The sequence below is a fragment of the Cicer arietinum genome, chromosome 4 (assembly GCF_000331145.2).
Source record: "Cicer arietinum cultivar CDC Frontier isolate Library 1 chromosome 4, Cicar.CDCFrontier_v2.0, whole genome shotgun sequence".
Lineage (NCBI taxonomy): Eukaryota > Viridiplantae > Streptophyta > Magnoliopsida > Fabales > Fabaceae > Cicer > Cicer arietinum.
In genome coordinates this window covers 64,503,522-64,516,915 of record NC_021163.2, presented here as the reverse complement: position 1 = coordinate 64,516,915, position 13,394 = coordinate 64,503,522, and the positions used below count along the sequence as shown (strand labels likewise).

The 13,394-nt window shown below is 32.8% G+C and overlaps 2 protein-coding genes across 3 annotated transcripts; one reads left to right on the top strand and one right to left on the bottom strand.

Moving 5' to 3' along the window:
* Positions 1-1,204: 1,204 nt before the first annotated feature.
* On the top strand, positions 1,205-5,195 carry LOC101491984 (dihydroflavonol 4-reductase-like). The gene is made up of 6 exons (XM_004499119.4): positions 1,205-1,465; positions 1,565-1,734; positions 3,097-3,291; positions 3,411-3,570; positions 4,206-4,398; positions 4,878-5,195. The coding sequence occupies exons 1-6, from the start codon at positions 1,348-1,350 to the stop codon at positions 5,065-5,067; spliced, it is 1,026 nt and encodes a 341-aa protein (XP_004499176.1). The 5' UTR covers positions 1,205-1,347; the 3' UTR covers positions 5,068-5,195.
* A 1,362-nt stretch (positions 5,196-6,557) lies between these two features.
* On the bottom strand, positions 6,558-13,185 carry LOC101491245 (auxilin-like protein 1). Of its 2 annotated transcripts, XM_004499118.4 has the most exons (8): positions 12,619-13,185; positions 9,480-11,589; positions 8,360-9,392; positions 8,159-8,256; positions 8,009-8,074; positions 7,849-7,938; positions 7,207-7,383; positions 6,558-6,865 (listed from the first exon to the last, which is right to left on the bottom strand). In XM_004499118.4, the coding sequence occupies exons 1-8, from the start codon at positions 12,981-12,983 to the stop codon at positions 6,830-6,832; spliced, it is 3,975 nt and encodes a 1,324-aa protein (XP_004499175.1). In that variant the 5' UTR covers positions 12,984-13,185; the 3' UTR covers positions 6,558-6,829. The 2 variants fall into 2 exon arrangements, with proteins under 2 accessions (XP_004499175.1, XP_004499173.1); XM_004499116.4 differs by having other exon boundaries at positions 8,360-11,589.
* Between the last annotated feature and the right edge of the window lie 209 nt (positions 13,186-13,394).

Sequence of the window (13,394 nt, the reverse complement as noted above, 5' to 3'; positions counted from 1 at the left end):
ATTTCAGCTAACAGCCTCTTCTTCGTACCATACCGGCAGATGATCACGTGCTTCTTCCAAATCTTCTCACTACTACCCATCACTCACATTATCATCTACTCTCTTATCTTATGTTACATTCAAATTATTAATTCATATAAGCTGGATACTTGTTATCTTCTATAATATTACACTTCCTCATCCTTTATTTATTTTAGACTGCTTGGAATACTTCATTTAATAAAGTTTTATTTATAAAAAATAATAGTAGAGATCTCTTTATTCTAAAAATAATTATATCATAAGTTATTCTGCTTAATAACTCATTATAAATCATAAATTTTTATAAAATTTTAAAATTATTTTATTTTTTATTAAATAATTTAAATAAATATAAAATAAATATAAAATAAATATTTAAAAATATAAATAAATATTAATACTTTATATAATTATATATTTTAAATTTATATAAAACTTTGCTTGTTTGATATCACAAAATTACTTATGTTGATACCCACTCTAAATACAAAAAGATAAATAAATAAAATATATAGAGAGGTTTGTTTACGTACTAGTTACACCAGAATTAGCAGAACACGACAACCTACACAAATAACGGGGTTGCTTTTAGGGATATTTAGACACTGTACAATGTAGAACACTCGCAACCTCCTACTATCTTGGATTGTGACCAAATAACAGTTTTCTCTAACCATTAACCCAAAAAAATTAATTAATTTTTATTATTACTACAAAAGTGTCTATGTTATATGTGATTCTGATATTATATATTTAATCTTGTGATTATGCAAGATTTATTCTTTATTTACTCTCAAAATATTGTATATAATTTTGACATTATCTAAACTCGTAACCGTGTTAGCTAGATTTTTTTTTTATTCTAAGTAAAAATTATATTTATTTAGACTTTAATTTAATCAAAATACATATACTTTTGAAGTATTTTTGTTATAGAAAGAGTATTTTTTTTATATTTTTATAAGGAAAATATTTAATGAACACTTATATATTTAATATACACTTTGAGAGATAAAAAAATAGAAAATATAATATAAAAATATTTAGAAATTTAAAATGCTTAAATATCGTTAGTGATTTATAACTCATGGATCAAATAAAGAGAGAGATAGACGACGAAAAAAAAAAAAAAGAGGGAGATTGATAGTATTTAAAGACCAAATAAAATAAATGATTCATTCATAAATAAAAGCACTGCGGCTCAAGCTTCTGTTCATTCCTCTATATCTATGTGTATAAATTAAATACCCACCACATTGATTATACATCTTTGATTCAAAGTTTGATAAGAAAATAAAAAATAGTTAAGAGAAGTGAAAATATAACATGGGTTCTGTGTCGGAAACCGTTTGCGTTACCGGGGCTTCAGGTTTCATCGGATCATGGCTTATCATGAGACTTATGGAGCGCGGGTACACGGTTCGAGCCACCGTACGCGATCCAGGTTCCTTTTTATTTTATTTTAATGTTGCATCATAATTTTTTCATGTCATGCCTAATAAATCAATTAATTCACCTCTACTATGAAAATAATATAATGTAGATAACATGAAGAAGGTGAATCATTTGTTGGAACTACCAGGTGCAAAGACCAATTTGACCCTGTGGAAAGCTGATCTTGCTGAAGAGGGAAGCTTTCATGAACCCATTAAAGGGTGTACAGGAGTTTTTCATGTGGCCACCCCAATGGACTTTGACTCTAAGGACCCTGAGGTATATATAAATATATATTCATGAACTTCCTCTAAATCAAATTTATTTCTAAATAATTTTATTCTTTGTTCATATTTTGGCTAGCTCTTGCATCAAGTTATGTACACTCAATTTATGTTTTCATTAAAATAATAGAACATTTGTTTTGTTTTACTAATCAATACTTATAAGTTAAATATGTTTTAGTCTTTATAAGTTTTGAAATTTTCTTTTTTATTCTCTTGATTTTTTCTTCAATTTTTAATCCACATAATGTTTTTGCTCACATTTATAGTCTTTATAAAATTTAAATAAATTGAGGCTTTCATCGTAATGTTATTAAACTTTCTATATACAGTTTATGTGTTATGATTCAAGGTTTTGAAAAAAATGAGCTCACAGTTTTATTTTTAATTTTAAAATTTCAGTTATTTTAGTTTCTTGAATTTTTTACATTTGAAAATTTATGTTAAAAAAGTTACGTAGTTTTGTGGGAAATTTTGTTATGGGAAATTTTGTTATAATGTTTTAAACATGTCTCCCAACAAGCTATTTGAAAATGAGGAGGATAAGTCTGCCATTGATCTTCAAATCTTAAGCCTTTCTCTTTTTCAAATCTCTTGAAGTAGAGAACTCATTAATCACTTAGAAAACCATACTCCAACTACTAGAAAGAGACCACAATGATTGTAAACTTCGATATTTATCATAGTTGAAATATTCAAATGACTTTTTAAACACTCATTATTGAAATATTTTATAATTTAATTATATTTCAATGTTATTATGTTGCAACTAAAAAAAAAAAAAAAAAAAAAAAAATATTCCAATAACTTTTATGGCCCAATAACCCAATAGCACTGGTCTAGTATAACCTGTACTGTTTTGTGTTATTTATGTGTGTGACAGTTTTGCAAGTTACTTTTGGAACAGTCACAAAAAAAAAAAAAAAACTATTCCAAGTACTTATATGGCCAATAACCCAATAGCACTGGTCTAGTATAACCTGTACTGTTTTGTGTTATTTATGTGTGTGACAGTTTTGCAAGTTACTTTTGGAACAGTCACAACCACTACTATGATTGTAGGACAACAAAAATATATATGCCGTCAGCAAATTTCTGCTTCCCTTGATTAATTATTAACATTTATTTATGCAAAAATAAAAATATTTCCACAAGAGATGATAAAAATATTAATAAAAAAAATTTTGTGAAGTTCTTGATAATTATACATTAATTATTTCTTGTATGAAAAATAAATATTTCCTCAAGGGATGATAAAAATATTCATCAAAGTTAGTTGTGAAATTCTTGAAAATTATGCATTAATTGTTTCCTATGGAGTGTGATATGATTAGAAAAAATGTGTTTGGAAATGCAGAATGAAGTGATAAAACCTACAATAAATGGATTACTAGACATATTGAAAGCATGTGAGAAGGCAAAAACAGTTAGAAGATTGGTATTTACATCATCAGCTGGAACTGTGGATGTTACTGAGAATTCAAAGTCCATCTTCGATGAGACTTGTTGGAGCGACGTTGACTTCTGCCGGAGAGTCAAAATGACGGGTTGGGTCAGTAAAGATTTAATTTATCATTTAATATTTTATTTTAAGTGATTTTGATTTTATGTTAAAGGAATGTGATTTTCTATGATGAATATAATTCATTGGTTCAGCCAATATTTTTGTAGATGTATTTTGTTTCAAAGACATTGGCAGAGCAAGAAGCATGGAAGTTTGCTAAACAGAACAACATAGACTTTGTTTCAATCATTCCACCGCTTGTTGTTGGCCCCTTTCTTATGCCCACAATGCCACCAAGTCTAATCACTGCTCTTTCACTTATCACAGGTACACCTTAAATAACATCAGCACACATAGTTATATTCAGTTGTTTTATTTTTTAAAATTATTATTAGTGTCATAGTATCAATATCAGTATCAACGTCGTGTTCGATGTATATATGTATTAGGGGTAGACAAAGTTCAGTTCTGAACTAAAACCGTTTGAAAATTGAATCGAACTGATTTTCAGTTCGAAAAAATGAACCGAACCAGTTTTCAATTCAAAAAACCGAACCGAACTGGTTTTATAAAATGGTAAACCGGTTTTTTATTTTGAACTGAACCGAACCAGTTTAACTTAGTTTTTTGTTCATATAGGCCAAATTTTACATAATTACCTCTAATTACTTATAAAAAACAAATTCGGTTCAAGTTTTTTGAAATAAAAACCAGTTCGGTTCAGTTTTTTCAAATTAAAAACCAGTTCGGTTCGATTTTTAAACTGAATTCGGTTCAGTTATTGTTTTAAAAAATCAGTTCGAAAACAGTTCGGTTCTCAATTTTTATAAATCAGTTCGGTTCGGTTCGGTTCAGTTCAGCAATTTGGTTCAATTTTTGGTTTTTTTAACACCCCTATTATGTATCAATACTTCGTAGTTTATTATGCTAATACTGTCATGGTTGGGCTACTGGTATGGCAGGAAATGAGGCCCATTATGCAATCATAAAGCAAGGGCAATACGTCCACTTAGACGACCTATGTCTTGCTCATATATTTCTGTTTGAGAATCCAAAAGCTGAAGGGAGATACATATGCTGTTCACATGAGGCAACCATTCATGATGTTGCAACACTTATTAATAAAAAATACCCCCACTTCAATGTCCCTACAAAGTAAGTAGTAATTGGATGATTTCATATGTGTGATTTATTCCCCCAAAAAAAAAAAATGATTTTATTGATATACATCGTTAATATAATTATTTTTTATATTATCGGTAAGTTATAACTATAGAATCACTAAAACATTTAATTTTAACTATAATTATTTTTAAAGTTATGAGTGGTTGTGATTTATCAACAATAAATTTTTTTACATTTATATGATTTTTTTATTTTTTATTTTTTTTTTCTTTGTCCCATAAAGATATTGAATAGAGTGAACTATTACTTTTTTTGGTTGAAATTTTGAAAAACAAATGAAACAAATTTATTTATTGAAATAAATAAGTATGAAAATTAATTTAGAAAAAACATGTGATTTATTATGTGACTATTTGTAATATTATTAAACTATTGCTCCCTTGGAAGAGTATTAAAATACACGATAGAAACAAAATTTGTTGTGCTGATTTTGTGCATTTGATTTTTAGATTCAAGGATATCCCAGATCAATTGGAAATTATTAAATTTTCTTCAAAAAAGATCACTGAGTTGGGATTCAAATTTAAGTACAGCTTAGAGGACATGTTCACAGGAGCAGTAGAAACCTGTAGAGAAAAAGGGATTCTTCCTAAAGCTGCACAAACTGATCCAGTCAATGGTACCACCACGCAGAAATGAAGATGCTTTTGTGTCTCTGGTGGATTTGTCAATTTGTGTGCGGCTTTTTCTTTTTTTGTGATTAATTAAGGTTTATATGTGCTTTATGAAATGCTAATCATAATTAATATTCCATGTTTATGAGCCAAGTTGTCTTTTATTTATATAACTCATTATATTATGAGTTTATGATTGTTGTATGTTAATGATATTGAGTATAAAGAAAATCAAAAGGTGAATAAGGAGATTTATTACGTGACATAAAGAAAAGGAGCATCATTATGTTGAAATTGATTACGTGTAATACGTACTTATTATAGTGTATGATTTAACATTTGACATAAAATGAGAGGATAATGAAATTCAAATTTTACTTAAAAAGAACAGAAACTAATTTTTCAAATTATTTACAATATTTATAAATTTTCATAAAAGATATCAAGTGTTCCTAATTTGATTTTATTAGATCAAATTACAACTTTGTGAAAATATAGAGAATCAAAAATTCAAACTTGAGTTCCTACATATCGATTTACAGTCGCCAACTATGTTCTACTTTGGAGATAAACATCTTTTAGTAGTATCTTTCAAGCTTTAACTTATATTATCTACCTAAAAAGAAGCTTTAACAAACCTTAATAATGTTTATCTTATGTTTGCCATTAATTGAGTTTGCTCAATTGTTATCTTTCAAATACAATAATTGAAGGGCCTAATAAAGATGTAAAAAAAAACCACATAAGTTAAGGGTACATATTGGGAGACCTTTCAAACTTAGTTGTTCCTCTTTCTTAGAGTTTTTACTTTCAAACTGATTGAAATTAAAACAATAAATCAATTTTTAAAAAATTTAAAATTGTACAAAATTATGAGTACCTCAAAATATTTAAAAAAATTGGTTAAACAATATTAAATATATTTATTAAAAAAACATATTCCACTATTAAAACTGTTTTTACCTCCTCTTTTTTTGAGTTATCCGCTTTCCATTTTCAGTCCATACAAAGGGAGACGTGTGCTTGTAGATGCATGGGCCAGATTACGAAATTAAAATTGAAGTGCAAACTAATTCTGGACCTCATCAATTACCAATACCACCATCATGAAAAGAATAAACAATTCTCTTTTTTTTTTTTTTAACAGCCAATAATATTATGTTAGTATGGTTAACAAATGTTAAAATTATGCTGAGTTACAAAGTTGTGAATTCGATAAATTAATTCAAACTGAAATATAAGAGCAAATTGCTTGAACTATGTCGGTAGAAGTTGACTTTATAACCATACATATTATCAAGAGTAATTTGTCTCATGAAAACATTTTCCCACCTAATTGAGTTCAAAACCATTTTGCTGCTTATAATCGGGCATGGAGACCAGAATCCCTTAAAATTAAATAAATTGGACATTTTTTAGGCGAGCACGGATTGCTTCACATATTACTTTTTGCACTCTATTCAACATCTCTATCTTTTCAGCCAAGACCCAAAGGAAGTTATTTTGCCAGTTAGCTATCTTTTGAGTTAATTATTCATTCATTAAAGGCTTATTTTAAATCATGATAAAATAGAATGATTTTAAGGGGGGAACGATCTTTTTTTTTTGGGAAAAAATTGTAGAACAGAACAATATAAGCTGTATTTTGAAAGTTTTCACCTGCATGCCATCTAAATTTGCCCACTTCATTCAAATATGAGCTCACTTTTCATTCAACTACTAATCATTTAAAAGAATTGTCACAACTGAGCGCATGACCATCAGGAAGCACAATTACCATGTACTGTTCACCGTTCTTCCATGTTGAATCTGTTCCAAGCTTCCTGAAGACAATTAAAATATTAAGGAAATTGAAATCTAACTTCATCCTAAATCTGAAAGTTGAAATTTTGCCCTCATTTTTTCAAAACTGTCATTTAACACAACGATGCCAAGTTAGTAAAAACCAATCCCAATCCCAACATATATTATTCCATTTATAAGATTAAAGAGAAAAAGTGTAAGGCAACCATTGCAATCGGAGGTTGAAATGAATGAATAAATAGTATAATAACTCAGTAAGGAGAAAATAATAAATGTTTTCTACTTTTGGAGAAAGAATGGTCAATGGAGTAAATATCAAGAACTAATTTTCATGTTGTTTAATGATGGATGAAGACCAAACCTTTAGAAGATCAAAAACCTTCTCACAAGTGTACTTTTGTTGAATGCTTGCCCCCCTCTGCTGCAGCTTGTCCGGATGCACAACAAGAGTAGCTTTGCGATAAGCTTTCTTTACAGCAGTTGCGGTTACTATTTCTGTTAAAGGAATTGGTTGCCAGCCGCTATCGGGACCAAGGATCTGCGAAATTTGAGTGTTATGAGGAGATTTTCCCAAACAAATTGGATCTACCCAGAAATGCTAATGACAAAACTAAAAGGGCAAGGTAGTAGTCACAAAGCAAGTATGTTTTCAAGTTTAAAGCAACCCAACATTTGGTGTATTAACGAAAGTGACTTATTCCCAATACATAAACATGATATTGATGCTTATCAATCCATTGGTGTGTCTTTTTTTAATATTCCAGTCAAAAAAAGTATTCAAATCCCTTTAGAAATAAAATGAACACTTTCTCCAGATCAGCCTAGTTACAGACTGCCCAGATTAGTAAGGGTACTCTTCCCCGTAATTGTTCAGTTAAATTTCTTGTTTTACCAATGCCCACCCCCTCCTGAAGTTTACAAGGAAAGGGCCAGTTTATGTGCCATATATCAACAAAAAGTTATATTCTGAAAGGAGGTATAATTAGAATGTTCACACCCATACATATTGTAATGTTGAAAGCAATGCTCTCAAGTTTCCTGCCTTCCCACTTGACCACCTTTTAACATCGGCATCCAGAGCTTCAGCTACCCTCTGCAGGAACAAATATTGCGTAAGACAAAACGAAAAAACACGTGAAACGCAAAATTTGATAGAAAATTACATTTCTCTCCTCTTGCTCTTTCTGCACAAGCCTATCACGCATACTCTTTTCTGCAAGAGCCTTTGCCTGCATAATGTAGAACAATGATTGCAGGAACCATTTTGACCAATAAACAAATATAGAAGACATGGGCAAAACAAGGAACCATACCACACGTTCTCCTATTCTCTGATGCCTCTCGGACCTAGCTTTACATCTCTGAGCAGAGTCAGCATTAGCTCCATCGAAGACATCAGTAGAGTCGCGAACTTCAGAAAATGCAATTTGTACAGAATCAACAAATAATCAATTAAATAAGAAAAAGATAGTAAAGATGGACCAGGTAAAGCAGAATTTTTAAACTTCACATACCACCATAGGTGAAAGATTTTGAATGCAAGTTTTGCTTTGTTCCATTATCTCTGGAAGCGCCAACACACTTCTCTGCAACAGACTTGTCAGATTTATTTCTTGCATCAGAAGCAGCCTTCTCAGACAGTGCCCTCTCTAAGGCACGTGCTCTTGCCTCTGCAGTTACTCTCTCCACAGCAGCACGTTCAGCTTTAAGTTTTGCCTCCATAGCAGCCTTTTCAGCTGGCGTTTTCTCATTTGCTTGACTAGTGGTTTTTCCTAGCTTTTCTCGCCCATTCAAAATGTTCTTTTGACGTGCTTCAGCTGCAACTCTCTCCAGAGCTGCCCTTTCTCTTGCATCGGCAAATGCCCTTTCACGAGCTTCACGAATTGCTCGTTCTACAGCTAATTTCTCCTTCTCTCTTTCTCTATCTTTTGCTTCATCAATTTTCTTGAGGAGTTCGTTATCCACCTCTACCTTTCGTGACTTACCATCCTTCTCTTCCATTGTTATAGATGTCTGATGACTCTCCTCCTTTATGTTATCATGAATTGATTTAACCTCTTCTTTTTTTATGGGGCTAGATTTCCATTCAGAGATACTAGGCATCTGAGACACTTCTATATTGTGTTCATTGTCAAATAACATTTCCTCACTAGAAGAGTTAGATCTATTCTCCTCGATCTCTTCATCTGACACAACTCTTGCCTCCTTTTTATCTTTGCATATTTCTATAGACTCGGGAGTTGTTTCTTCAACAGCCATAGCCAGATCACAATCAGATTCTGCCTTTTCCAAACACTGGTCTTGATTTTGCCTAACCTTCATGTCAATTTCACCAACATTTGTAGAATCATATTCAATTATAACTGTTTCAAATACATTTTTCATTTGATATACAGTTTCACTGACTTCAGGGGCACCTTGATCAGCTGGAGAAGTCTGGCCTGCATGGTTCTCGCAGAAACCATTAGTCTCTTGAACAGATTCCGGTTCTTCATATTTCTCTTGATGTTGTAGTATTGAAGCATTACTTGTTACCGTTATATCATCCTGAAGATCACATGAATAAAACTCTGGAGTTACTTCAAGAGTTTCATCATTTTCATTGACTGTATTAGCAATCCGAGTTTGGCTCACCTGTTCAGTTTCATCTGGCTCATAGCTAGAACTGGGTTCTGTGGTGTCGCCAGATTCCTCTGCTCTTATCTCCTCATAAATTGGATCATTTTGAGTCTCTAAAATTACTTCTTGCACCCTGTTGTCTTTCCTTTCACTCTCATTTTCTTCCATCAGATGTGCTGCTCCCTCAAGTTCATTTCCACTAGCATGGACATCTTGAACCCGCACATTTCCGTCTAAATCACTAGCCTTTGTATTTATTTCGTAAATTTCTTCATTGTCGTGAATATGGTCAACAATATCTTCCAGTATTTCCTGCACAGAGATATCACTAAACGTACTATTAGTGGCTTCTTTCCAATAGGAATGTTCTACCTCTTGATTGACATCCAGAAAACTAGATTCATCCCTTCTCTTCTTGTCCTCTAAACAACCCGAGTTATATATTTCTTTGTTCGTGCTTGTAAATTCTGAACGATGAGGACTGTGCGCTCTCTCATTGTCTATTGGCTCCAGAGACTCTGTCAACTCACATTCTTCCAGTTCACCGACCTCTTCAACTTTATCCTCACTTTCTTTTCGCTCTTGAAAAATGTTTTCCTCACCTTCTCCCAGTTCCTGAATAGCTCTCAATTGTTTTTGGCATTCTTCTTGCTCAATGGACCCTTTAACCTTTTTACCATCTTCTGGCTTATGGTCAATATTTTCTTTATTTTCTATTATCGACTGTTGCCCACCCAGGTTACTTAGACAATCTTTTGATTCATTACACGGTGTAACCTTGTTCACGACTTCTTTGATCTTCAATCTCTTGTCCATCATTCCACTGTCAAGTGTCTCCTGAATCAGTTTTGTTTCACCACCTTCTTGACATCTATGGTCAGATTCCATATCTGCACGGACCTTTTTTTCATCATTCACCTGTTCCCGATATTCCCTAACCATTTCTATTGTATGGTCCGATTCTTCTGGTTTTTCAGAGACATTTCTTCTTGTGTTTCTAATATACGGTGCTTTCTTAGCATTTCCTGCTTCTTTAAGATCAAGATCTTTTCCTTTACGATCTGCTTCTTTCGGTTCAATCTCTTCCTTATGTTCTGCTTGAGAAATTTTCAATTTCTTCTGCGCTTCTTGTACAGCTTCATTTGCATTAAATATTTCTTTAACCCCAATATCTGATCTTACTTTCTCTGTTCTCACCGCTAGCTTTCCTACCTCAGAAGAAACTTGCAGCAAAGCATCCATTTCTCCTATTGTTTGCCTTGTATTAATCTCTTTAGCTTCTGTTGTTTTATATGTAAGCTTAGCCTCCTTTTTTTCCCTGACTTTCAAGTCAATACTAGACTTCCGTTTGACACGACCAGGAACACCTTCTTTCTTTCTTCTCATTGATTCTTTTGCTACCTTTATTCTTACTTGAGCCTCTTCTATTGCCTTCCTTAAAGCAGCTACAGAAGCCGCTGCCGCTGAATTTGAGTCAACCATGTCTTCTAAGTATGTTGGTAATTCGGCACAAGCAGCGCCTTCACATGTTCCAGTATTAGATGCAGTGCTTTCATATGTGCCACTTTTAGATGTTTGGCATTTGGTTGCCATTGATCTTGAAGCATCAACGCTATTATCAGTATCCAAATTACCTGTCAGAGTCTCTGAAAGAGGAACTTTGACTTGATGAATTCCATCACTTCGATTACTAATCTCACAAGCATCATAAAATAGGTCAATAGAGTCAGATCTATTTTTAGCTTTCCCTCCATTGTTGGAAGACTGTTTCTTGGCATTATTAGGTGAAGGATCGATAGATGATTTAGCACAATGTCCACCTTCTTTTATCCCCTCATCACAATGACTACCAGAATAAGTATCCTGTGCTACTGGTATAGATTTTTTAGCTCTGTTCATTTTCACTGGATTGACTTCTTCAATTAAATGAGTGTACGCAGGGACAGCATGGAGTTGGGCTATATGTGTTGTCCCATTCGTTCCATTATCACTTCCTTGATTAACTTTATGATATGACATATTCACCCTTCTGTCATCACTGCATGAACGTGATACTACTGGAATTTCGTTTGAAATATTAGTACGATCTTCCCAGCAAGATTGTTCTCCACTTTTGATTTTGCCCCTATTAAATAACACATGTGAAGAACACTATTAAGATTAATGTCTGTATTTTATGCAGTTTACAAGCTACAAGCACACAGTCTATTAATAATGCTACAAAATTGGTTGGTACAATTAAGTAGTTTTCCAAAAATATATCTCCAATTCTCCTTCCCCGAGGACCAGTTTATGAGTCTGCTTAACATTCACACACCCCACCCATTTTGGAAAGGGTTTGCTTAATTTTTTACAGAAGTGTACCATTCTTGGTATATAATACAGGCATAAATTTCACCTGTAATGTGAATAAAACCCCATTAGTGAGATAATGATGTCATAATCATTTTGTAATGATGACTGAAATTTTTACAGCCAAGTTTGATGATGGGGTGGTACACAAAGGTCGCTCGAGATTAAAGATGAGAGGAACTACATCCGGTTTTTTTTTTTTAAAAAAAATACAAGCACAACTTTGAAACAAAGGGGAAAAAATACAAATTCATTTAAACTATATAGTATAGGAAGACATTGACATCCATCCATATATTCAGTAATTGTATTTGAGGAGCTATATAAATCCTGGGTAAAATTCGAAATTTACACTTTAATCCTATTGCTGTATTTGAAACCTTGACCTACAAGATCTCCTCAACTGGTTAAGTAGAATAAAAAGAATGTTGAACGGGATCAAGAAGTTCCACAAAGCATTATATTCTCATTGATTCAAATTTTATTTTAGAAAGAAAAAAAAAGTGAAAATTTATTATTACTAATTTGGCATCAAATGTACTGTCCACTACACAAATAAATATATTAAAAAAAGAAAAAGAAAAATGCAGTTTATCTTGTGATAGAAGAAAAATCACATGATGACCGACACAAGGAAAAGGCATAAAAAAACAAAAGCAAGTTCAAAGAACAAACATTCTCCAATCTAAAATCTGGATTTCAAGCAAAACGCATGCACATACACGATTCCAAATCAACAATAAAATAAAAACCCTAACAATACGGAAAAAAAATAAACGATTGCGTCAACGATTAATCTCACCGTTTTGATGCTCCGTTTGCGGAACTACCTTTCTCTTTAGGTTGAGCAACCACCTCCTCGAAAGGCACGGCAGTGTCAAGATTCTCGAACCCGCCGAACACTTTCGAGTAATCGAGCTTCGAGTTCCGATGCTGAACATCGTCCGTCATTCTCCTCTCGTTGAGCTCCGGAAGTTGCAGAATCGGAATCGATGAAGAAACTTCGGAGCCGCCGAAAATCTCGTTGTAATCGTCGAATTGAGAGAAGCTTGGAGCTCTTAGCTTGATAGGAGTGGCGAAAACGCCGTCGTAAGCGGATCTTCCGGTACCGCCGTAGCCGTTAGAGAGTTTCTTTGTTAGGGTCGTTGTAGCGGCTCCGAACTCCATGATGACGGTGACGGTCACGGAAACTGTTACCGTTTGATTCTTACTATTTCTTAGTCTGTGTTTGGTTTTCAAAGACGGAGAAGAGAAGCAGCACGAAAACGTGACTCGAAGTGAAAGCGACTTTTCCAACGGAATGAGAGGGAAAAAAAAATCGCGGTCTTAACCGTCAGAGGAAAAAAAAATACACTGTCAATGGGTGTGCGATTGGAAACCGGCAATGCTGGTAAATAATTAGTAGCCGTTGGCTGGTTTCAAGGGGTGAGGTAACCGAAAGGAGCACCGGTGACCGGAGGAGTCGGTGATTCTCGAAAGTATTTAAAACACAACAAAGAAAAATAGTAATTTTACAAATTTTATAATACATATTTTTCAACCCATTTTCTATTAAAATATATATGAATTTTATTAAAT

Coding starts and splice junctions, on each gene's coding strand:
- LOC101491984 (XM_004499119.4), top strand. CDS start 1,348: ATGGGTTCTGTGTCGGAAACCGTTTGCGTTACCGGGGCTTCAGGTTTC. Junction 1,735..3,096: donor TTGACTCTAAGGACCCTGAG/GTATATATAAAT, acceptor TTGGAAATGCAG/AATGAAGTGATAAAACCTAC. Junction 3,571..4,205: donor TGCTCTTTCACTTATCACAG/GTACACCTTAAA, acceptor CTGGTATGGCAG/GAAATGAGGCCCATTATGCA.
- LOC101491245 (XM_004499116.4), bottom strand. CDS start 12,983: ATGGAGTTCGGAGCCGCTACAACGACCCTAACAAAGAAACTCTCTAAC. Junction 11,590..12,618: donor GCAAACGGAGCATCAAAACG/GTGAGATTAATC, acceptor GTTATTTAATAG/GGGCAAAATCAAAAGTGGAG. Junction 7,939..8,008: donor AAGAGCAAGAGGAGAGAAAT/GTAATTTTCTAT, acceptor TTGTTCCTGCAG/AGGGTAGCTGAAGCTCTGGA.